The sequence below is a fragment of the Copadichromis virginalis genome, linkage group LG7 (genome assembly GCF_057382275.1).
Source record: "Copadichromis virginalis isolate Kocher_CV1m ecotype Utaka linkage group LG7, C_Virginalis_male_GT1.1, whole genome shotgun sequence".
NCBI classification, from domain to species: Eukaryota; Metazoa; Chordata; class Actinopteri; order Cichliformes; family Cichlidae; genus Copadichromis; species Copadichromis virginalis.
In genome coordinates this window covers 69,095,353-69,120,674 of record NC_140624.1, presented here as the reverse complement: position 1 = coordinate 69,120,674, position 25,322 = coordinate 69,095,353, and the positions used below count along the sequence as shown (strand labels likewise).

The 25,322-nt window shown below is 43.5% G+C and overlaps 2 protein-coding genes and 1 long non-coding RNA gene across 6 annotated transcripts in view; 2 read left to right on the top strand and 1 right to left on the bottom strand.

Moving 5' to 3' along the window:
- Positions 1–25,322, top strand: part of immp2l (inner mitochondrial membrane peptidase subunit 2) — a 222,933-nt gene that overhangs the window by 4,883 nt on the left and 192,728 nt on the right. Inside the window, exon 1 of one of the 4 annotated variants that reach the window (XM_085464967.1) lies at positions 6,041–6,224. The exons of 2 other annotated variants lie outside the window; for them this stretch is intronic. In XM_085464967.1, coding sequence (XP_085321093.1) covers positions 6,208–6,224 — 17 coding nt within the window. In that variant the 5' untranslated portion in view covers positions 6,041–6,207. Of the gene's footprint in view, positions 1–6,040; positions 6,225–11,179; positions 11,301–25,322 lie in introns of those variants that run through there. One more of the 4 variants, XM_085464968.1, reaches the window with a different exon arrangement.
- On the bottom strand, positions 12,520–13,377 carry LOC146706752 (uncharacterized). Its single transcript, XR_014921627.1, has 3 exons — positions 13,044–13,377; positions 12,840–12,957; positions 12,520–12,708 (listed from the first exon to the last, which is right to left on the bottom strand). It is a non-coding gene; the product is annotated as an uncharacterized LOC146706752 (long non-coding RNA).
- On the top strand, positions 13,393–16,618 carry LOC146706751 (E3 SUMO-protein ligase ZBED1-like). Its single transcript, XM_085464971.1, has 2 exons — positions 13,393–14,733; positions 15,082–16,618. The coding sequence occupies exons 1-2, from the start codon at positions 14,500–14,502 to the stop codon at positions 16,483–16,485; spliced, it is 1,638 nt and encodes a 545-aa protein (XP_085321097.1). The 5' UTR covers positions 13,393–14,499; the 3' UTR covers positions 16,486–16,618.

Sequence of the window (25,322 nt, the reverse complement as noted above, 5' to 3'; positions counted from 1 at the left end):
GACTCTGTGCAGTAAACAGTGCGTTGATTTACAGTGAAGTAAATGTAACACACAACAAATCTCCAGTGCGCTCCCACGACTCCCGTGTCGCGCCTTCTCCCAAGTGTCTGTACTCTGCTCCCGAGTCTCCGCACTCTCCGTGCAAAAACAAAATCCTCTAGCAAACAGAGCCCCTAATCCCAACGGTTTCAAAGTCCGACCGCACGTCCAGCAGCGCTGTCAAAACAGTCCCCAAAAAACTGAAAAAATCAACCACAGTTCTGCCACAGTTTTGGCAGCTGGCCCGATGGACGGTGACGGCAGGAAAACAGCTCGAGCGGCCTGCCACAGGTCTGGCAGCTGTGGCATAGCAGTTCTGGTGGCCGGCCAGTGATCTGATGACAGCCTTGTAGTAGGTCCAGCCACGTAAGAGCTCCGATGGCCCATGGCGAAGCACTGCAGGTGGTTTGTGACACGCAGGCCGTGCTGGTGTGGCAGCTGCAGGCAGTGGAAATGATGGTGGTGTAGCAGCCACTGGGGGTAGATTGGACGGTGATGCAGCAGCAACAGGTAGGTAAAGTGATGGTGGCGTGGTTATGGCAGGCGGTTGAGCAGGTGAGGTCTCCAACATCATAGACACAGGAACAGCAGCACAATGCAGAAACAAACACATATCATATAACAAGAGTCATAAATGCTCATGGACCCTGGGTCGCTCAGACCCAGGTCCTGGACAGAGAATCTGTTTTTCATTCATATCATGTCAAATGGCTGAATGACAGTGAAGCTGAGTCTGAGCTCTCTTCTGCTTTAGTCATTTGTGGCACAAATTTAAAAAGTTTCTGGAAACATCCCTCAGAGGTTTTGGTCCATGTTGACATGACATCATCACACAGCTGCTCCAGATCCATGATGTGAATTTCCTGTTCAACCAAATTACATTCAACTCAGTTCACTTTTATTTATACAGCAAAAACAACAACAGTTGCCTCCAGGTACTTTATATTGTAGAGTAAGAACCTTATGATAATAAAGAGACAAAAGAGAAACTCCAACAATGACATGTGAGCAGCACTTTGGCGACAGTGGGAAGGAAAAACTCCCTTTTAACAGGAAGAAACCTCCAGCAGAACCAGGCTCAGGGAGGGGCGGGGCCATCTGCTGTGATTGGTTGGGGTGAGAGAAGGAAGACAGGATAAAGACATGCTGTGGAAGAGAGACAGAGGTTAATAACAGATATGATTCAATGCATAGAGGTCTGTTAATACATAGTGAGTGAAGAAGAAACACCCAGTGCATCATGGGAATCCCCCGGCAGCCTACGTCTATTGCAGCATAACTAAGGGAGGATTCAGGGTCACCTGGTCCAGCCCTAACTATATGCTTTAGCAAAAAGGAAAGTTTGAAGCCTAATCTTGAAAGTAGAGATAGTGTCTGTCTCCTGAATCCAAACTGGAAGCTGGTTCCACAGAAGAGGGGCCTGAAAACTGAAGGCTCTGCCTCCCATTCTACTGTTAAATACTCTAGGAACAACAAGTAGGCCTGCAGAGCGAGAGCGAAGTGCTCTAATAGGGTGATATGGTACTGTGGGGTCATACATACTAAGTATGATTTAGTCTGATGCTTGCAGTGTTAGTGCAAACAAAATGGAAGGAAACAATAATCAAAGCAATCTGGATTCTTCCAGCAGTGTCACTAACACAGATGTAGTGATGGACAGGTGTGACACAGATGTTTCTGATGCCCCTCGTGGTTCTGTCAGGACATCATTAGAGTGACATGAAAACCTTCAGATGTTATGATGTTACTCTTTCAAACCCTTTCACCACCCTCTCTCTCCCTCTGGAGGTGATGCTCTCTCGGCCTCCCTGCGGCTCCTCGTTCTGCTCGAGCAGGCCGCTCAGGTGCGCTCAGGTGCTGCATTATTCACACCGAGCCCGGGGGCTCTAATTAAACCCTGGAGAGAAGCGAGGCAGCCTCGGTCAGCCTGGATATGATGAGGCTTTCTGATTTAGACCGTGACTTCAACACGAGCCGCATCAATCTTCTTTTTTTTCTCCCTCCAAGCCTGAACACTGTAACTCAAAGAGCGCAGGGTTCCTGATGCTTCAGGTGAAGCAAAAGCGCGTTTGGAGGCCTGGACGTCCACACCGCAGCTCAGAGTGCTAAAATATCCACACAGCAGCAAACCAAGCGAGCCTGACTGCTTCTAAACTGAATCACTGCATCCCAGTGTCGTAGTTTACTGTGACAAACCTCTTCTATCTGCATGCACAGAACATCACAACAATGAACAACTGAATCAAGTCTACTTTTGCAAAGAGACGTGGGACTTTTAGAGATTTACTTTGTTGCGACATGCTGGCCGTTTCACATCCCTGAGTCTGTCTGAGAGGGTCTGGAAGCTCTGGGGGGGGGGGGGGGGAGGATTATTCTGGAGACTCCCACCAGGTGATCTGTGAAATCACCTTCAGATTAAAAGTGGTCACCTGGACCTTTATCAACACAAGAAAGCGCTCACAGTCAGTCACTAAAAGCAACAAATAGTTCAATCCAATCACTGAGCAACCACCGCTGTGTTGTCTTGTTGTCAGGAGATTGCCGTCTTATTTTAAGTTTAGCGTGACATAATGCAGCTGGAGTGTTAGGACTGCCTGAGAATCTGTAAAACAATCAAATATTTATCAAACACAGTATTTACAAGCTGCAGTTCCTCCAACGTCCACCAGAGGCTCCAGCGCTGAGGCAGTCCCCACAGACTCCCATGTTAAAATGTCCGCCTTCAATGGATCCTTTCGTCCCTCATAGCAACTGTAGCAACCACAATGTTTTTATAAGTCGCCCGTTTGAATTGTACTAAGGATTAAATTTTGCATTACTAGGGGTGTGGCCTATTTGAATGACAGGTGGATGGTGACACAGGCGAGAGCTGTCTGCTCAGCTTCACCTGACCTGGACCTCAGGACCATGTTTATGCTTTGAGTCTTCTGGAGCATTTTTAATGACATCATCTGATCAATAATAAGACTGCTGTGAAGTTACTGCACCAACAGAACGTCCAAGAAGTCCGAGCTGCAGTTTTACTGAGTGAAATTTGAAGAGTTCTACTCACCAGAACTGGAAATTGTGAATGCAGAGTTGCCATGTAGAAAAACTCCAGACTGCCCGGATCTTTGAACTTTATGCTAAAATAATTCTCCTGTGACGATGTTGGATTCAACAAAGATGATCACAATCAGTGCAGCAGAACAGGAAGTACTTTATTTATTCATTACCTACATTACCCAGACCGTCACAGCTGATGTGAGGTCGGCTTCATATCGAGAAGAGCTGATCGGTAAATATTTCCATTTACAGACTCTGCATCTTCATCCCTTCACTGTAAAGCGTAAACACTGTGCTGCCTCTCACTGTACCTGTCTTACATCAGCCTGTTGCAAACTTCAAATTAGTGTCACTCTGTTCATCCAGGCCCCACTTTGCCTGTTTTTACACATCCTCCATCCCGGTCTTCCAGATTTATCTGCACCGTATCTCCGTTTGCAGCTGCTCTGGCCTGATGCTCTCCATTAAGCTTCCACATAATCAAATCTACTGACAGCTCGCTGCAGAAACGCTGCTTTCCTCCGGCTTTTCAAAGAACACACCACCCCCTCCGCCTGACTGCTGCTCTCCACTCGGGTCCAACCTGGATGCTGCTGGCAATGAATTGTTGCATAGCAACCGCCTGCTCGGCACCTACACCGTTCCTCGTGTTTGGAGCCCGAGAACCTCAGAAGACGTCACGATGCGAGCTGAGTCACCCACACGGATCAGAGTCACAACAGCCACAAGGGCTCTTCTTCCTCTGCTCTTTATCCAGCTCTCACACACACACACACACACACACACACACACACACACACACACACACACACACACACACACACACACACACACACAATGCTACACAACACAGAACTGTGTGTAACATGTTTCCTAAACATCTGCAGGTGACCACCTACACCTGTGACAGTGATGTCATGACTGCATCCATGTCAGAACAGCTCAGGAAATCCCACCAGATGTGGGTGTGTGTCATGTGTTTGTTGTTTTTCTGTATTTGTAGGTTTTTTTTCTGCTGTCTGTGTTTTTGCTCCGTCTCTGTTGCTACATTTCACGTCACTTTTCTGGTCTCAGAAAATTGTTATTTTTCTTTTGGTTACTTCATGTTTTACTTTGTTTTTCTTGTTTTGTGTAACAGTTGTGTTTTTCTTTACTGTACTGAAGGTCTGCCTGGCTGTGAGTAAATGAGTGCATGCATTGTTATGATCTTTAATTCATGTTGTTTGTAACTTTTGATCTGGATTATTTTATCCATCCATCTTCTTCCACGTATCCGGGGTCAGAGACAGAGAAGCCCAGACCTCCCTCTCCCCAGCCACCTCCTCCAGCTTGTCCGCAGGAACACCAAGGCGTTCCCAGGCCAGCCGAGAGATATAATCTCTCCAGCGTGTCCTGGTTCTGGCCCGGGGCCTCTTGCAGTGGGACATGCCTAGAACACCTCACCCAGGAGGCATCCTTGTCAGACGCCCTTATCAAACCACCTCAACTGGCTCCTTTCGATGTGGAGGAGCAGCCGCTCTACTCTGAGCCCCTCCTGGATGGCCAAACTCTTTATCCTCTAAGGGAGAGGCCAGCCACTCTTCGGAGGAAGCTGATTTCTGCCACTTGTATCCGCACTCGTTCTTTTGGTCACTACAGCTCGTGACCATAGGTGAGGGTAGGGACGTAGATCGACCGTTAAATTGAGAGCTTCGCTTTTACTCTCAGCTCTCTCTTCACCATGACGGACTGTGTTGAAGGGTTTTTTTGTGTTGGAATATAATATATTATGCTCCGTAAATGTTCCGGCTTTGTTAATCTACTGTGTTGTTGTAAAGTGTTGGTAGATGTCGTAAATTGGGTTGTGTTGGGCCACCATGCGGTCACATTAGGTTAGGTGGGTACTCAGTAGGTGGAGCAAAAGTTTTCTGACTGTGGCAGTTTATAGTTGTTTTAGGTATAACACCAGGAAAGTGGGGAAAGCCTGAGTTAACTTAGTGAGTTTGTAACTGGCTTTGTGTGACTGCTTAACTTGACCACCAATGTCAGGGTAAGTAAACCCAGAAAGATGCTCTGGGATTTGAAATACAGGATCCTGTGGCTTGTGGATGACTCGCTGATTTTGTCAGATAACGATGACAGATTACCTTTAAGCTCTACCTGTGAACACTGGATATCTTCCAATTTTTCTCAGCCATGTTGCAATGGTAGTACAGAAGGTGCAGGGGAAATAATTTGCATAATTTCAAGGCACACCAGAAGGCAAAATGTACACCTGTATTCATGTCTGTCCAAAAGATGCTCCGTGCAGCCTTCCATGTTGGATCTTCTTCTGATCATAGTGTCTTTCAAAAGTCTTTACCCAGTTTGAGACAGTTTCTCTGCTGTGCAGTGAGCTCCATCCGCCATCATCTTATTAAACACACATTCCAACAAACGTTCACAGCGGGAGCGCCTTTGATCGCTGGCATCTACACTTGGCCGACTTCTCCGATCACCCTCTCAGGTGCAGCTCAGCTGATAAATCCAGAAAATATCAGTAAAGAGGAAGAAAGAGCGTTTGTGGAAAGGAGAGAGCAAAAACACACCAAATGCCCCCATCAACCCACACCCAATACACTAACATAGATTATGTACAGGCTGCTCTCCATATGCAGACTGAAATTATTGAACAGTTGTTGATTTGTTGCTCAGAGTTCCTGTAATTGGTCGCATAATTGTTTCCAGCTGCTGAGGCAACAAGAGTCAAAGTTTGGTGCCTGGAGTCGCCCTCTGAGGTGACTGATTAGCTTCAGCAGCTGAGCTCAGTGAGGTTTGGAGGGAACAGACTCAGACTGTCAGCTGATTGCAGTCAGGCTAAATTATCCATTTACAAGCTGACATTTAGTTTTCTTCTCCTCGTTTTCCATTTCTTATCTCTAACCTTGAGTTAAGGCCTGGAGATGGTTGCATTTCTCTGTTCCTCACACTGCAGTTACCAAATTCTGACATACTGAACTCATCTCTCTGCTAATTACTCACTCTGTTCAAACAATAAGATATATGACATCTCATTCACAATCTGTATTAGTGATGTATAAACACATAGTAAGTGAAGAAGAAACACTCAGCAGCTTAGACCCATCTGCTCTTTAAGTGTGACGTATGAACCCTGCTGCCAGGTCTGAACTACTCTGTGTTTACTAAGACTGTTGTGTTTTTAACATGTTTTAATGCTTTGCATCTTGTTCTATTTAATCTGAACAAGCCCCTTAAAAAAGCCCAAACCATCGGGAACCCTCACGTTAACTTTTATCAAGTGGAAAAAAGTTAGCGTTCATCCTCCAGCTTCACTGTGTTTATGTTATGCTAACATAGCTGTGTCGCTAGCAATCACGTAGCACATCATTATATACCAGCTAGCCCAACTTCAGTAACCCTACAAACGTCACTGCTGTTTAGTTTACTGTCTTCATTTATGTTGGAAATAACAGCAGAGCTGTACGTTTGAATTTTTCAGAACCCTCTCAGTCAGAACATGCTATATCATGCTTAGATGGAAGCTAGCGAGCTAACTTCCTGCTAACTTCTAACTAAACTTCATAAATCCTGTTTTCATGGATGCCTGGATGTTAAACTTAATTGTTACACCTGGTAAAGCAGCAACGCTGATGATTTTATTAAAGATGAAAGAATTTAGACAGTTTGTAACTCTCAGTGATGCCGCAGTGTTTGTTTGGCTTTGGGACCTGAAGTGGAGTTTGGATCCGGAAATGGCTAATGACGTCAGACTTACCGACCAAATAGACACAATCAACAAGAAACTGGAGAGACTTAACAAGATGCCACTCAAGAGGCTAAACCAACTAAAAACACAAAGACTCTGTTTTCATTAAATTCAGGTGTTCCATTCACCTCCATGTGTATAAAGTCAAGCAGCTAAGGATGGGATGATCTGATATCATCGTGTTGGTGTTGTTCCCACATCATCATGAAAATGTTGTTCCAGGTTCAACATTGCAAGTGACCAATCACATTGTTGTGACGTTATTCTTTTGCGCGCCAAGCCATTCGTGCATTTATGAAATTCCAATGTTGCAAGGACAATATCAATTCTGCTTACCGTTTATTAAAGGGTTAGGGTTAGGGTCAGGGTCCGTTGATCGGCAGACAGAGGCGGTTTCTCGCAGCTTAAGTACAGTTTTTTGTTTTACGGCGGTTTTTCCCGAAGTCGCAAAAGTATGACGTCACAACATTCTGATTGGTCACTTGCAATGTTGAACCTGGAACAACATTTTCATGATGATGTGGGAACAACACCAACACGACGATATCAGATCGTGCCTAAGGATGCAGACTGCTTCTACAAACGATTGTGAAAGAATGACTCGCTGCCAGGAGCTCAGTGAATTCCAGTGTGGTACCATGATAGGACACCACCTGTGCAACACGTTCAGTCAGGAAATGTCCTCACTACTAAATATTCCACAGTCAGCTGTTAGTGGGAAAGAGACTGGGAACAACAGCAACCCGGCCATGAAGCTGTAGGCCACGTAAATCGCAGCGCGGGGTCAGGAGATGCTGAGATGCATAGGTCGCCAACTTCCTGTCATTCGCTACAGACTTTCAAACTTCATGTGGCCTTCAGATTAGCTCAGGAACAGTCAACTTCATGGAAACAATGAGCAAACTAGTGATTAAACAGAAGCCCCCAAACCCAAAATCACTGGGTCAAAGTCCAAAGTTCATGTCAAACAAAGTGGAATAAAGACTACAGAGCGACAGCTTGGAGCCATCAAACACTGAACATGTCGATCAGGAATCAACAAATCACTGATTCAAACTCAGAGCTCATAAAACAACTTTCATGACTTTTCATCTTCTATGAAAACATTATTATTATCCTATTTTTGCTGCTTTATATATTTTAATTTATAACTCTCTTTTGTTGTAACAGCCTACGTGAGGCAACTTTGAAAAGCAACACAAAATAAATGATTATTATTCGATTATTGCATCGAGCCTTTAACCAAACTGTGCCCTGTGACTGCTCCTCTGTAATATTATAACCTCTCATCTGTGGTTCCTCTTTAAAACACTGTGGAGACGTGGAAATGGTGGTTTAAGGACCAGCCACTCGGTGTGATAATGGCTTCTACATTCCACTTTTAATTAAGCCCTGAAGGAGAATTCAGGCCCTCATCATAAAAGAGCTATGGCTGCTTTAAAACTCTGATTGGTACGAGTACTTCCTCATTTGAAGCGGGCCTGCTTCCTTCATGTCTAATTCCTCGGCTGCTCTTCTTTTCTCAGGCAGGAGGTGATTGTACTCGTGCTGCATTTGATCCCGACTGCTGCGCGCTCAGCTGAGACCGCTCAGTTGTCCATCAGCAGCCTGTTTGACGAAGCCAAGTCTTTTAAAACTCGAGTCTTTTAAAACTCTTTCTGCTTTTCTGAGGTATAATCAGCTCTCCTCCAGAGACACGTGAGTTATTCTGCTGAATAATAAACTCTTAAATTTAATAAAACACAAGCCTCTGTGCGACCTGAGCGGGCAGCAGCTTTGTATTTTCCTTCCTTACTTCATTCATAACACACGTGAAAAGACCCAGGAAAACCAAGTTAACGATAAAAACGATAACAAAATAACGCTGAAAACCGATAAAAACCCTGAAAACCAAACATTTCACACCTGAGCCTCAACTCTCGCGGCCCGGTACCGGTCGGAGGCCCGGAGGTTGGGGACCGCTGCTTTAAACCGCTCTCTTCTATGGCAGAAAATTTTACTTTAGCCACAAACCTGTTAGCGGTGACCAAAGTTACACCAATATTAACTGCCCAACACTTCTGTTCCTCTAATCTGTCCTCTACTGTCCAGTTGAAGCTCCAGCAGTGAGCCCAGCAGCAGAGACAGACAGGTTTGGACCATTTATAGTGTGGGGATAGCTTCAAACTTCACCATCTCGTCCAGTACGAACACTTCTGCCTCCAAAAGTCTAAGAAGGTGGCGACCGCAAATCTCATCAGCGCTTCAAAAGCAATCTCAAATTTCACATCCCGACCTCCTGTCCTCTTATCCTCGCCCGAACCAGGAAAGGAGGTGAGGACGAGACTTACAGAGGATTTAACGACGTGAGAAGACCTCACCTTAGAGCCTCGTTTTAAAGAGCTGTCATTGACTAAGTCACAGGACAGAACTGATGTATTTTATGATGTGCTCGTGGAGTAAGTTTGGTTGGCTGGTCACTCTTGTGAAGGTGTGGATAACGACTCTCACAAGCCTTAGAAATGCCTCTGTGACTTTTCAGACTGATGATGTCACCGATGTTGTTCCTCAGCTGGTTCTTTATATCGTGGCGTGATCGTGATGTGCTGCTGGTTGAGATCTTTCGGCCTGTTTCACTTTGTCAGACAGCTTCTGTTTAAGAGGTTTGTGAGTCAGCAGGTGCCACAGTGATCAGCTTTGCTGTGGCAGTGAAACTGGGCTCAGTCACAGTTAATTCATGATTTAACAAAGAGGGCCGGCAGGTTTGGATAGTTTGATGCCTTAATAAACGAACTCGTCATCTAAAAACCGGATTGTGTGTTTACTCTGATTATCTTTGTGTAATCTAAAAATTTGTTTGATGATCTGAAACATGTAGGTGTGACAAATATGCAGAATCATGAAGATGAAGAGTATATACTCTTTCTTCCTTATTGCTTGTGTCAATGAAATATTGTTTCATGAAGACTCGAGGTAACTTTTGGATACGACTACGCGACTCGCAGAGGTCAGAGTGTGGATTAACGTGGATGTGAGGGACACACCAGGCTGTACTCTGACTTTTTGAGCCTTTGTGTGTTTTGCCTCACGATTCAGAGCTTTTAATCAAGTGTACCTACATCTGTCATTGACATATATGTATTAAAAAAACAAAAAGAACTGATGCCGAGCACTGAGTGACACTTGGGTGACTAACAGACAAGATGAACAGCATCCCTCTGAGTGGTTTTCTTTGCAGCTGATGTGAGTCATCAGTGATCATTTCCTCAGGGAGACACTGTTCTGCTCTGTAAGTGTGAGCTCTCGCATTCATTTCCCACAGCAGGCTGTCCTGAAAGTGTCCATTAACAGCCTGAACGTCTGCAGAAATGGCAACATGACTAAAATGTAAATGCAAAGGCTGTTGTGTCAGATTAAGAGTCTATCTAATCTAGCAGTCTGGGGTGTCCTCGAGCCTCTGAGATTGATTTCTGAAGAATATGGCTGGAAACACTCATTATTTCTCTGATGAGACCCAAACCAGCAGTATGTTAGTCCATCTGTTAATATTCCTCCCTCTGTCTGTGGCACTCAGCTTTAAAGGCCATTAGTCTGATTGAGCCAAAAACCCCAGATGATTTTAAATTATCAAATTTGGTTGGAAGTCAAGGTGATTAAGAAATTATCCACAGCTTTCCAATAAAAGCTCAAACTTATTTTTACAAATCTAACTATGAGATAAAAGTAAAAATCTTAGAAAGTCACTGTTTGTGTCATGAAACACAGGAAGATGCAGACTGTGGAAAAAGAGCTGAAGCAACAGAGAACAACCCTTTATCAAATAAAGCAAAGTCCAAAAAACACAGCAGGGATTAGAGGAAGAACCGAGCGTCCCATCACAGCACAAAACAACAAAGTGGGAGGTAAAAGCTGTGGCTTTGTAAGTTCATGTTTCAGAGATGAAACTAAAACTTAACATTCAGTTATTCAAAAGTTTGAAAGGTTTGAGGCTCACAAATCTGAGATTAAGGCACAAAAATCAAAATGAGGAGGTAGAAAGGGGAAACATTTTGTAAATCAAATTTTGTAGATAAATACATTTTATAAATATGTTTTTAAATCAATTATTATGTAACACTCGGGATTATTAGCTTAATATTTGTAGTCTCTGAAGCCAGCACATTTTGTAGGTCAAAACTTTACGTGATACCAAAATGAATGAATAAAATGAGAAAATCTGAAACATGTATTTTTCTCATTTTATTTAAAAAGAAAAGAATTGACTGATTTTCGTTGGATTTGAAAGTTAAAACTGTGACAAATAAAAATAATCAAATAGTAACAAAGCATAAAACAACTGTGCTTTTATCCTTTAATTTTACTATTCTCGTTGTCCAAAATTGACCTAAAGGGCTTCCGTACATCAGAAAACGAGAGCGGTACGGACAGGCTTTAGGACCGGGGGGCCGACACGTGGTGACAGGACAACCGGAAGCCAGAACTCACGTTACTGGTAGGTGTGTTAGCTTTTAGCTTCTGAGCCTGTATCGCCGCTGCGCTCGTGCTTTAAACGGTGTTCAGTTGGTGGGAGCTCCGCTCCCCGCGTGTCTCTGCCTCTGTGAGGTCACCCACGTTTGTCTGTGACCCTAACACAGTCTGAAAAGTTAGCAGGACGGCTAGCAGCAGCTCCAGCTAGCTGTTAGCACACACAGGTCAACAGCATTGACAGGGAGCCTAAAGGTGGACGGAAGAGATGGTGTGAGGATGAGTGTTGTTAAGGTGGACTGTTATCGAAGATAGTTGATGGGTTTTTGTGAAAAATGCTGAAGAAGTGTGCTTTGCTCCTTGTGCTTCATCGTGTTTGACTTTAATAAACTGACTCGTGTCATGTAAAGCTCCAAACTCAAGGGAAGAACTGATGTTGCCACATAAAACAGGCAGCTTAGCAGAGAGCCAGCTGTAAAGGACATCTCTGGGATACTTAGGCAACACAATAAGCCTGTCTCAGGCCACATAGACCAGTGCTGCTCAAGTTACTTGAAAATTGTAATTAGTTACTAATAACTGATTAGCTCTCCAAGAAAGTAATCCCATTACTTTACTGATTACTTATTTTCAAAGGTAATTAGTTACTTTTTAAAAACATGATACACAACCTGAATACGTAATAAAGTTATAGCCCTCTAGCCCAGTTCTGTTTTTTCTGCATAATCCATCATATAAAATGTAGTAAAATGGAAAAATCTATTTTTAAAACTTGTTTCATTAGTTTTAATCTTTTAACTTTATTCACATTGCATCAAGCAAAAATTAAATTATATGCAAGAAGAAATGTGTTTAACATTTAAAACTAGTGATGGGCAGATGAAGCCCCATGAAGCACTGAAGCTTTTCATCCAATTGGTTCACCCCAACGCGACGCTTCATTTGCTCTAGCAGGACACCTACTGGACGTAAAAATAATAGCTGGCATGAATTTGAAGAGTGTGGCATTTTGCACACAGCCTGTAAATGTCAACAACAAAAGGAGTGTGTAAAACATGTATATTGTAGTGATGGCAGTATACTGTGTATATTTATACTGGCAGTATGGGAAATGATTATTTGGAAATGCTTGAAATGGAAATGATCATTTACTGTGAGGTGAGGTGTGGTTGGGGTGTGGACAGTAGTTGTGCTTTTGTAACGTTGAGGTATGGACAGCTACACACTGAGGCTTTGAGCCTCAGTCCTGCCTGTTCACATTTTATTCTGTAAAAACTAAATTTTCACTGCTTTTATGACCTTTTTAGTGGGGAGAACATAGCTGGGATTTAATGATTTAACAAATCTTTTGAATCCTTTGTCCTCCACAATGCTAAATGGCTGGGAGTCCTCAATCACCATGCTGACCAGGTCTTCATCTATTTGAGATTGTTCTCCTGAGGAAAGACAATAAAGACAAAGCACAAATATAAATATCACACACGTAACTTATAACAGTTGTATAATATTGTTATATCATTTAGTAACATTACTGCATGCTATATTATCATTGCATTTGATGGCTCACCTGGTCTTGCTCCACGATCGGTGTTCCTCTTATTCTCATGCAAAGCTCTGTAGTGCCTAAGCATGGATGAGGTGTTGCTGTTATATCCCAGCTCCCTGGCACATAGCAAACACTTCACCTTGTACAAAAGTAAAGACAGCTCAACATAAATTGTATTGCACCATCAGTATCATGAAAATACATCTTCTGTAGAAATTTACATACCTTGTTGGGAGGAATAAGATCAAAATGTTCCCACACAGGGGAGGACATCCTCCTCTTCTTAGCTGGCTCCATTCTCTCCTGACTTTCTCTCCTCACTCTCATAAACCTCCAAACGGTCTCCAAACTCTCACTAACCGCAACTCTCCATCAAACACCCACATTTTTGAATGAAGTCTGAGGGGTTTATATCGCTGTCATATCTCGCGGCAAAGTTCGAACCACTTCATGAACCAGTCACGTGGTACAGCCGGGCAGCGAGGCTTCGGACGTCATCATTTTCAGCTCCTCCCATAAATGAAGCAAGCCTCGATACGCGCTTCGCGGAAACGCCCCCTCCATTACTCGACACACGCTCCGAAGCCTCGATACAGAACGTCCCATCACTATTTAAAACTATTTTCTGCATATTCCAGCATATAAAATAAAATCATGTTTTGTGTTTACACTCTTTCATATAGATGCAAGTAAAACACAGCAGAAAATAAATCAAATCAAAGACTCAGCAGCTCTTAAATCTATTGTCACCTGTTTAGCATTAGTGTGGCGGGTGGAGGTTTGTCCACGGCGGTCATGTCAGTGGGAGGATCCGGGGGTTTCTCTGTGAATGTCACATTCCCGTGGCAGCGTGCTCGCTGCTCGCTCAGATTTGAAGTTTAATTTTTCGCTGTAGAAACAAGTTTCTACAGCCCTACATGCCCATCTCTGCATACGACAGTGTTTACCAGCAGAAAGACTGTTGTATGTAGGGCTGCCACGATTAGTCGACTAGTCACGATTACGTCGACTATCAAAATCGTCGACGCCTAATTTAATAGTCGACACATCGTTTAAATGCCGTAAAATCCTGAAAGGTGCAGGAATAACAGTAGGATTTTAAGAGTGTAATAACGGACTGAAACAGAAGATGGCGGAAATGCACCTACAAGGATACCGTTAAACGCCAAAGATGAAGAAGAAGAAGAAGAAGCAGCAGTCTCCGTTATCATGGCTACTCGGCAAAGGAACTCGAAAGTCTGGGAGCATTTTGACCAAACAAAAGAAAAGAAGGTCCAATGCAAAATCTGCAAAATGGAACTTGCCTTCCATGGCAGTACAACGGCGATGCACGAGCATCTAAAAAGGAAGCATGTCGTGGCATCCGACGACGAAGTGGTACAGTCGTCTCGGTAAGCTAATTGGCTAGTTAGCTGCTAACATTATTATAAACAGCAAGCTGCTAATTATTTGTGCTGTCAGCGTTAATCTCGTTAGTATGATGTTAACGCCATAACCGCATTAACGCGGCAAATCCCCGTTAGTCAGTGCCATGCAGCCCTCGCACCGCGTTTTCGCGCTAACGGGGATTTGCCGCGTTAACATTGTATTGACGAGATTAACGCTGAGAGCACTACTTGTTATTGCTTATATTAATAGCTGTTAACATTACAGGACTGCTAAAAAAATACGTTCGTCTTCAATGGACGACTTTGTCACCAAGCCAACAACATGTACACCTCGGCAAGCAGATGTCCTGACTGAATCAATCTTGAACATGTTGGTGACGGACATGAGACCCCTGTCTATGGTTGATGATCAAGGTTTCAAAGAGATGATCAAGCAGTTCAACCCATATTACCATGATAACTACCTACCAGGCCGATCCCACTTCACCAAATTGATGGAAAAGAAATATGATGCTGCCTTTGAGAAGGTTGGTCTCTCTTTCTCTCCACTCTCTCACACCACAAACACAAAATAGCAATTTGTATTAGAATTTAATACATTTCATGATGAAATAATATAGAGCTTGCTGACTGAGGAACCAATAAATTAATCTTGGTTAAAGCATGTAATGGAAAGTTGTTGTTTTTTTTTTTTTACTGATATGTTGAATGTTTATTGTTTAACATACGTAAGTGTATTTGATGTAACTGAGTTATTCAATTGGTAAATTCAAATCTTAATGCATAAACTGACAAGCATTATTAATAATTAAAAAATATACTGTAATATATTTCCCTAATGCTTACTATTGTTCCAAATCATCTCATATCTTTAGGTAAAGCAGACCCTTGGTGGTGTCAAAGGTTTCTTCACCCTGACTGCTGATGTCTGGACCAGTCGTGCAACAGAGGCCTACCTTGGTGTGTCTTGCCATTTCCTGAGTGAAGATTGGAAGATGAAGAGCTTCATCCTTGATACCATGCCTCTTGAGGAGAGGCATACTGGTGCCAATATAATGACATGGATGGAAGAGGTGCTAACAAAGTTTGACATCTTGCCTGCCAAAATAAAAGCAGTAGTACATGACAGTGGTTCCAATATGGTGGCAGCAATGCGACTGCTTGAAGAAAAACATGGATGGGCCTCTATCCGCTGTGCTGGACACACACTCCAGCTCATAGTCAATACTGCTCTCAAAGAAACCACCATCAGCAGAGCACTAGGTGCTGCTAGGCAGCTAGTGGAGCACTTTAAGAGAAGCGAGCTGGCTAGTACAAGACTAAAAATGAAACAGGAGCAAATGAATGTGAAGAAAAATACACTGATCCAAGATGTCAGTACAAGATGGAATAGTACATTCCACATGATAGAAAGACTCCTCGAACAGCGCTGGCCTCTCACTGCCACTCTTTCAGATCCCGAGGTAACGCCAAGGGGGAAACACTACTTCGACTTGAAGCCAGAGCAGTGGGTGCTGCTTGAAGAACTGAAGCAAGGTTTGGCACCTTTTGAGACTGCTACTGTTTACCTTAGTGGACAGAAGTACACAACGGTTTCAGGTCTTCGACAGGTGGTCAAAGGGCTGACACGGGCTGTACACCAAAGCCAACTGGAGACGAGCTCAGGAAAATCTTTCATTGCCAGTGCAGAAAAAGGCATAACACAGAGATGGGGGAGTATATGTACTTTCTCAGCAGACAAAGAAAACCCTGTTATTCTCGCAGCTGCCTTGGACCCCAGATACAGAAAGTTGACGTTTTTGGCTCCTGAAGATGTCATCAGAGTGCAGGGGACTGTTGAAGTGCTTGCTGTCAAAGAAGCAAATGCTGGGACACATGAGCATGCAAAAGTGCAGACAGCCAATGGTTCAGGTAGAACTGAAAAGACTGCTCTGGACAACCTCCTTGAGTCTGACACAGACAGTCAGGGTGACAATGAGGAAGAAGCATCTAAGGAGGACCAAGATGTCCAAGTTGTGAGAAGTGAAGTTCAGCTGTACTTTAAAGAAGCCACAGTTTCTAAAAAGGATGATCCTCTTAAATGGTGGAGCGAAAATGAGGGACGTTTCCCCACACTATCAAAGCTAGCTAAATCTTTTCTGTGCATTCCTGCAACCGCCACCCCATCGGAGCGGATCTTCTCCACAGCAGGGAACATCTGCTCTCAAAAGAGAGCAAGCCTTTCTGCAGAACATGTAGAAAAGCTAACTTTCCTGGCTATGAACAATAATCTCGTGTAGATTGCTATACTGACTATATAGTCCCAAAGTTCAATATAGTTGTGAGGACTGAGCACAAAATGCTATTTTGTTATATTTGTTTTCGGGTGGCTTCAAACTTGAAATTTCATTAAAAGTTTAATAAACTATCATCTTGTCTTTATTTTTAGTTTCACATACCTTAAACACTTAAAGCTGTAAGCTAATGATAGTTGTATAAGAGCAGATGCATGCTGCTGCAATAATCTGTACGTTTTACGTCCAATGGATGCATGATCTGATTAGTCGACTAATCGCAAGAATAATCGGTGACTAGTCGACTATCAAAATAATCGTTTGTGGCAGCCCTAGTTGTATGTCAGCACGTGTCCTTAAGTGTCCTTAAAGAGCTGAACTTCCAGCTAGAGGTGGGCGATATAAACGATATACGATAGAGATTTTGACTATATCGCTCTATCGGGATGGTGCATGTTGATGATGTCATCAAGCTGCGCCTGTTTTGGTCGAAAGCATCGCAGTGGCTACAACCATTATCATCTGCAAATTATGGCGGGCGACAGTCATAGGAAAGACATGAAGCACTGTTGAAATATGGGGAAAGCCAAAATCTGCGCTTCCTCCACTTCCGTAACATTGATTCATTAATGTTGAATCCTCTCACAGCTGCTCTATTCCCATGTTGTTGCAGTATATTAATGACTAACCTCGTATTGTGGATGAATAATCTCAGTTGTTCTCCTGACTGAAGTTTGGTCCGTTTACAGCATCCTGCTATGCGACTGCATTTGTCCCTGACCACCAGAATCCCTCACATTAACTTTTATCGAGTGGAAAAAAGTTGGCGTTCATCCTCCAGCTTCACTGTGTTTATGCTATGCTAACATAGCTGTGTCGCTAGCGATCACGTAGCACAACATCATATAGCTACCAGGTAGTCCAACTTCAGTAACCCTGCAAACGTCACTGCTGTTTATTTTTCTGTCTTCATTTATGTTGGAAGTGGTAGCAGAGCTGTACGTTTTAATTAGTTTCAAAAATCTCAGTCAGAACATGGTATGTCATGTTTAGGTGGAAACTAGCGAGCTAACTTCCTGCTAACTTCTAACTCCGTTAAATTTAATAAATTCTGTTTTCATGGATGCCTGGATGTTAAACTTAATAAAGCAGCAACGCTGATTATTTACTTAAAGATGAAAGAATTTAGACAGTTTTTAACTCTCAGTGTTCGTTTGACTTTGGGACCTGAAGTTGACGGAGTTTTGGACCCAGATTACTCCGCGAAGCTCCTCACTACGGCAGCCGTAATGCTCTGACAATCCATCAAGCAGTGCGGCTTACCACAGTTGTACTAAAATATTTTAACAGATTTGTGCCCAAATCGGTTCGAGTTTCGATTTTTGAGAAAATTAAAGGATTTTAAGTGCGCCTTATAGTGTGGAAAATACGTTATACAGAAGAAAAGAATATATCATTACCGCACATGCTTCAAATTATATCGCGATATGAATTTTAGGCCATATCGCCCCGCCCTACTTCCAGCTGTGCCGACATGTGTATCATCAGACTGTGGATAAGACGAGCTGTCTACAGATCTGATTATTAAAGACACGTTTACACCATCAGCTGCATCACTTAAGCTCATGTGTTATTTAAACAAGGAAAATCACTTAGCACGGTTGTGTGTTTATCGGGCACAATGGCTGCACCTGTGCCCGTCGGTATCTTCTTAGTGGTTTCACAGATCCCACATCTGCTCAGTGGTCCAGAACCAGTTCTTGAAAGTCACACTCACAGACTGTATATAAAAGATGGCTGTGGCCACTGTGGCGTCACTCTGTGGTTTTCAACTCTGGATTTTTTAACCTCCTAAGACCCAAACTCTTTCACGACATGCATTTTTAATTTCTCTTTGCTATCTGGGCTGATTGGGACCTGATGAATGTTAAAACAAAGATTTACCTGATTTTTGTTTCTGATGAAAATAATATCCACATATGAGGACATTCGTTTTAAATTTCGATAGAACAGTGGCAGTATAACATCCTCGTAAGTGGATATCAGGCCCTTGTAGAGCAAAATTTATTATTTTGGTTTAGACAACACAACATGTGATGTCCACATATAAGGATGCCAGGTCCCAGGAGGTCAAAGCATTTTGGACATGTTGTTACTACCAAACACAAAATAAAATTCAAATGGAAGCTGCATGTTTTGGAATGTCACAATAATCTCCTCCTGCATTTCCAAGCTCTAATATGTTTAAGGCCATTCTTGGGATTTGCGTAGTTAAACCTCATTATTGGGAACGTGTGTTACAAATTTCAACCACGTAGTTTTGTAACTGATCTTTCTGCAGGCCTTCAAACATGAAACTGCAGCAAATGTTAAAGCAAATTCAAGTTTTCCAATTTTTACATTCAGAATGGATGGATGCAAATTCTTGAAGTCATATTTTCAGATCTTTGGCCTAAAAGTTTGAATGGCGTATCTGAAGCAGCTCTCTAGTTCCCATCATTTGAAAATCTTTATGACCAAACTCAGAACCTTTCTGTTAAGAGGTGTTTCAGCACTCTGTCCACGGACTTCAGGCTGGGAACTTTTCTTGAATTTGGTCATTTGATCGAACAATATATCTATTACATCAGCCTTGAGAAACAGAGCCTTAAAAGGCAGTCAGAAAATTCAAATGTAAGACTTCTGAAGACTAAATCAATCAGAGGGTTGGATAGAATCAAATTCCAAGGACAGAACGAAATCAAATGTGACAAATCTGTGTCCTTTTACTTTGAACAACCTGCTGCAGCCTTTTTTGTCCACTGCAGAAATGATCTGATCGTCTTTTGGCTCTCATCGTTTATTGATTAATCCTGAGAGCAAGTAGCAGCACATCCAAGGACATGAGAACAAAAACAGTCACAGACAAAAATATTGGTTTCAAACAGGAAGTGTCTGCTCCTCCCTTTAATGAACAGAGCGCAGCAGGATTCATGTGGACAGAGACAGAAATAAACTGAACTAATTACAGCAGGTGGATCAGGACTTCTTCAGCGGTCTGATTCACACAGGTCTGCTGCAGTTTCATTGATAATATCTGTGCAGAGGATGATGAAGGTGGAGCTGCCAGGCAGGAGGAAGACCTCAGGGAGGTTCATGGATGCAGTGAAGGATTGGTGCAGAGGGTTGGAGTGACAGACGAGGATGCTGGGGTAGGAGGAGGTGGAGGCAGCTGAAGCAGTGTGGCGACCCCTAAAGGAAGCATGAGGCGGTGCACACTGGGTCTTTATATCATGCTCTTCCTCTTATAGCTGCTCAGTGGCTCCATAGTGTGGTGGTTAACACATTTGCCTGATCTGCACCCGACATGAAAATCTGGCGGATCGAGTGTGTGGATCCGCCCTCTGTGAGAGAGAGCGTCTGATTTCGTTCAGCTCGTCTCCATCACTGCTGCAGCAGTGCTGATGCTGTTTAAGTCCATCATCCTGTTATGTTTACACTCAGTAACTGACATTTGACTAAGATGATGCTGTTCTCAGTTATACCCTGGACCTTGCTGTTCCACACCAGCCTCACCGTCTCCGTCTGTCCTCAGATGTTGACGCGTTCGATACTTTGATCATATTTTTAAGGTCGTCCGTCCTCAAACGCCCGTGGGGATGCTTCTGCTGGCAGATAGAGATCGAGCTTAGCTTAGCAGCTGCTGCCGCCTGAATTTTAGTTGGTAGATTAACAGAACTGTCGTTCAGTTTGGGACTTGTATTCATTTTTCTTTTTGCTTAGATTAGCTGTAAGCTGAATATTGAGTTTCCGTTGGGAACACAGAGGGGCAGATTTGATGGACGTTTCTGACATTTTAAAGATTCATCACACAAAAAAAAAACACTGGTGGAAAGATAACTGATTCTAAAAGTTTGTGGAGCTCGGTAATAATTGCAGCTTTCGCTTCTTCCTTTGTTCGAAGGACCCTTTTGTTGTGTTTCAGTAATATGAATTTGATTAGTAACTCTAGATTTCTTTTCATGAAATACTCTGAGCTGCAGTATAATTTCCACAGTAGCGATAATGTTATGCTGTCATGTTGCTGAAAGGCAGTTTGAGCTGCCAGCTTGATTAAATGTCAGATATTACAGATGTAATCAGCCGCGCTGCTGTCCTCCCTCCTCAGGAATATCAGATTATATTGTTGTTGTGGACTCGCACAGCTGAATGATATTTTTTATTACTTTTTATTACATAAACAAATAAATCTACAGTACATAACAAAATGAGACACGCACACAAGAAAAGAGCAAAATATTTATTTATAGCACATTTTTCAGAATCCGTCCAAGGTCGAAACATGCGTTGGAGCCCATAGACTGTATATAAAAGATGGAGTACAAACACGGCAGCTTCCACCACCAGCTGCTGTGTGTTTTTAATGAATTCAGTTTATGAGAATGAATCAGTTTGTTGGAAGATGTAATTATGCATTAATGAGTGCATATTTATGAATATTTCCTGTATTCATTTAGTGAAAATGACTAAACGTTGATTGATTCTAATCAGTCTGCTGAGTCTGTTTTATGCTGCTTTAACTTCAGCAACGAGAACAATTCAGTTATAATACAGAACTAATCAGTCGCTCAAGCTGCTTTATACTGTAAGGTCGACCCTACAATAATATACACGGAGAAAAACCCAACAATCATATGACCCCCTATGATCGAGCACTTTGGCAACAGTGGGAAGGAAAAACTCCCTTTTAACAGGAAGAAACCTCCAGCAGAACCAGGCTCAGGGAGGGGCGGGGCCATCTGCTGTGATTGGTTGGGGTGAGAGAAACCTAGGTCTTACTGTAATGATCATAGCAGGTGTTCAGTAGAGCAGATGTTTGGTGCTGACACTGGAGCTGCTTTATTTCCTGTTCCAGGGCAGGTTGTTCCTGTTGCGCATTAGAGAGGTCAGTGGGAGGAGTCATCTGTGGGAGCCACACTCTCAGGCTTCAGACTCTAAATGCCCAGTTTTTCTGTTCTTGAATCTGTGTGATGTCATAGAGAGCAGATTGCCCTAATATGGTCATGTCAGACGGCCACCCTGACTGTGAACGCAGAAGCCCCGCCCACTTCTATGTGAGCATTTAGGAATACAAATAAGGAGGCTTACATAAGTCAACTTCAAATATTTATGCATTTCATATTTCAGAGGGAAAATGACAGAAACTGCTTGGCTAAATATGACTCCACCCACCAGCTTCTGGTCAGCTGACAGGTGCAGCAGGTGTAGGTGACATGTGGTGTAGATGTGCGTCCTGGTTGCGTTGCTGCAGTGTGATGTGGCGGTGGGAGGAGTCGTGCTGTTCCGTGGTGTTTGCTGCTAAACGGCCTCAGCAGGGAGGAAGATAAACTTTTTTTTCACCCCCAGCTCACGAAAGCTTTGGGGGAAGAAACCCACATTTCACCCGAAATATCGCACTCGGGAGGAGATGTCTCATTTGTTCTCTTCTAAGTGCTGTCATTTGTGATTTTTGCTGTCGTTTCTCTTGACAAGTGCATTTTGACACCTGCTATTTGGTTCATAACAAGCCTGTGAAGCAGCCACAAGGAGAAAGATGTGCAGTGCTGCCTCGGCCAGGTTATTTCGGTGTAATTTCTGTGCTGTCGAGTGGCTTTCAGCCTGTATTTGTGTTCCAGAGTGGCTGCCGGAGCTAATGACTGCATCGCTGGTGGGCCAAACTGCCCATTAGTCCTCCAAGGTGAGCGGAAGCAGGCATTTTTGTAATGCCTTCCCTGCTGCCGTTGCCTAAAAAGCCACGTCTGATGTTCTGCATGAGAGACAAATCCCATTTGTGTCCCGGGCAGTGGGCCTGGATCCGCCCAGCTTACAGTCAACACTGACACCCGTCCAGTAATCACCTTAGTTTTGGCTGAGCGAGCACGGCGAGGCTCGGCGGGCTGGAGATGAATAAATATTCAGTGATAAGGTTAAAGAGATTATCTGGCGGATGACTTATTTCATATAAGTACCTCATACAAAGTCAGAGCAAATGTCAAAGTTGTCGAGGGGGGGCTTTTAGTTGGCCCTCTAAATGCGGGCATGAGGGTGCTTGTGTGTGTTTGCCGGTCACAGACTTTGTTGTGGAGCTCAGAGTCTGGTCTGTCACAGGATATATGGGCATCAGATGTGCTGTGGATGATCTGGGTCCACACAAGATCGATGTTTATCTTCCTGGTGACCTTTCCTTGAGATCTTAGCTGCTTGGACTTGGTGAACATCACCTACCAGTGTGAGGATAAACCCCTAAACTGCCTGTTCTCTTACAACCATTACCACACTATAAAATATTTTCAGTTTTACTTGTTTATTGATTTTTTGTGCAACTTTGAAAGCAGAAAATTCCCCTCCTGTGTAAAGCGTCTTCTTTTGAAGAGTCGGTGCCCCGTTATTAAAGTTACTACCAGAAGAACTCCCCACAACAGAAGCTGTCTGATAAAGTGAAGCAGGCTGAAAGATCTCCACCAGCAGCACATCACGCCACGATCTAAAGAACCAGCTGAGAACCAAAGTCAGTGACATCATCAGTCTGAAAGGTCACAGAACCACAGTGAGAGCCGTTATCTACACATGGAGGACGCTGGAACGGTGCTGAACCTTCGACCATCGACGACGTCAGAGGTCATGATTCAACCACAAGAAAGAGAAGAAATGGCTCCATGGGAGAGTTTAAGGAGAAAACCACTGCTGACCAAAAAGATCACAAAGGCTCATCTCACATCTGCCAGAAAACATCTGGATGATCCCAAAGAGTGTTTGAGCCCCGTCACATCTGATGAGAGATCATCACAGCAGCGGCAGACACGGTGGTGGTCTCGCTGTAACTGAGGGAACCATGAATCGACCAGAAAACCCTGACGGAGGATGTCCGCGCATCAGTTCATGCCATAAAGCTCAAGAGCACTCGGGCAGCAGGACAATGATGCAGATGAATTTGGAGTTGTCAGCACTAAATCAGACTGAGATGCTTCATGTTGGAAAACCCTCCAATGTGTCTGAATTCAAACACACCATCAGGTGACCTCCATGTGTATGTATCGCCAAAGGATGGACTCTTTCATATGATACTAATGTTTAGGGCTGCTCGATTATTTTCACTGATATTGAGATCTCGATTATTTGATGATATTTATTTAACAATAACAATGTGTTGAATAATGACTTTAAAAAATAATATAAAACAGTGCAAATACTGATAACAGTGCAAATGTTTGCAGTATAACAAATCAATGAAAAATGTAAACATCTGTGTTTAGTGAACTTTGCAGTGTTGCTCTGTGGTGCAGCTACACTGTAGCAAAGTTTACACACTGTGTCTACTTGATCCACGTCAGGGCAGGGATAGCTCAGTAGGTAGAGTGGTGGCCCCATAATCGGAAGGTTGGGGGTTCGACTCCACTGAACGGCTACCCTGAGGTACCCCTGAGCAAGGTACCGTCCCTACACACTGCTCCCCGGGCGCTGCACTGGCGGCTGCCCACTGCTTCACTGGGTGAATGGGTTAAATGCAGAGGAACTATTTCCCTATGGGGACTAACACGCACACTTTACACTTTACTTTACACTTTACACGTCTGACTGAACCCATAATGTTTCCACACCACTCAAGTTTTGTTTTACCTCTTTTCAACCAACGGCAGTCACTCTCCTCTCCAAATAACTTCTGCTGAGCTTTCCGAGCTTCCCTCGGGTCCTCTTATTCAGCGGTCCCCAGCCCCCGGGCCTGGGACCGGTACCGGTCCGTGAGTCGTTTGGTACCGGGCCGCGAGAGTTGAGGCTCAGGTGTGAAATGTATAGTTTTCAGGGTTTTTATCGGTTTTCAGTGTTTTTTTTGTTATCGTTTTTATCGTTGACTCAGTTTTCCTGGGTCTATTCACGTGTGTTATGAATAAATTTTCTTTTTTTCGGTACCGGTACTAGTTTGATTTTGTTGTATTTATCCGCGACACCTTAAAGGCCGGTCCGTGAAAATATTGTCGGGCATAAACCGGTCCGTGGCGCAAAAAAGGTTGGAGCTCGATTTGCCACACGGAGCAGCGCGAGAGTAAAGCACGAGGGAGGGGCTAATAATCGGCTCAGTCATTTTTAATGATCGCTGAAAGCCCAGATCGTAATCGAGATTAAAATTCGATTAATCGAGCAGCCCTACTAATGTTTCACAGACCCGTTGGCATGGAAGTGTATCAGATTAAAATACGACGAGGACATTCATGCACGCTTTTATTTTTTTGGTTCATGATGTTTCACCATCAAAATGAAATGTTGTCTTTTTCAAAGGACCTGATTAAAAAAAGACAAATCTGCAGACCACACTGTTTCCCATGATGACACGTTAAATGAACAATATCCAGGTGAATCTGTTTCACATCGAGACCTGGGCGGTGTAGCTTCAGCTGTGTGGCTGCAAACAGTTTAACACGTCCACGTCGAGCACTGAGAGGACTTGAAGCAATAAAGTTTCAGATGCATTATTAACAGACGTGGCTTAAATTAAGTGTAACAATGCTGTGAGTGCACAGCAGCTTCCTGTTTACAGTGTTCAGCTGTCGTCATGAGGAAGAGTATGTCGCTGTTTTTACAGGATAACGAAGGTTCGCTTGTTTGAGAGTCTGCTGACATCTTTCCCGTGAAGACGGAGAGATGAAGAAGAGCTTCGTCTGCAGAGGAAGAAATGGCTGATGAGTCTGGTCGCTGTGGACTACCCTGCTGGTAATTATGGGATGTCTGCTGGAAGTCTCAGAGATATGATGAGGGGAAAATCCATTCGGTGTCCATCTCGTCCTTTGGGGGACAGGTGGAGGTGAACGCTGGGTCGCAGGCAGGCCGTG

Excerpts from the sequence above, each read along its gene's own strand:
- LOC146706751 (XM_085464971.1), top strand. The coding sequence starts at position 14,500 with ATGGACGACTTTGTCACCAAGCCAACAACATGTACACCTCGGCAAGCA. Across the intron at positions 14,734-15,081 it reads ATGATGCTGCCTTTGAGAAG|GTAAAGCAGACCCTTGGTGG; the intron begins GTTGGTCTCTCT and ends TCATATCTTTAG.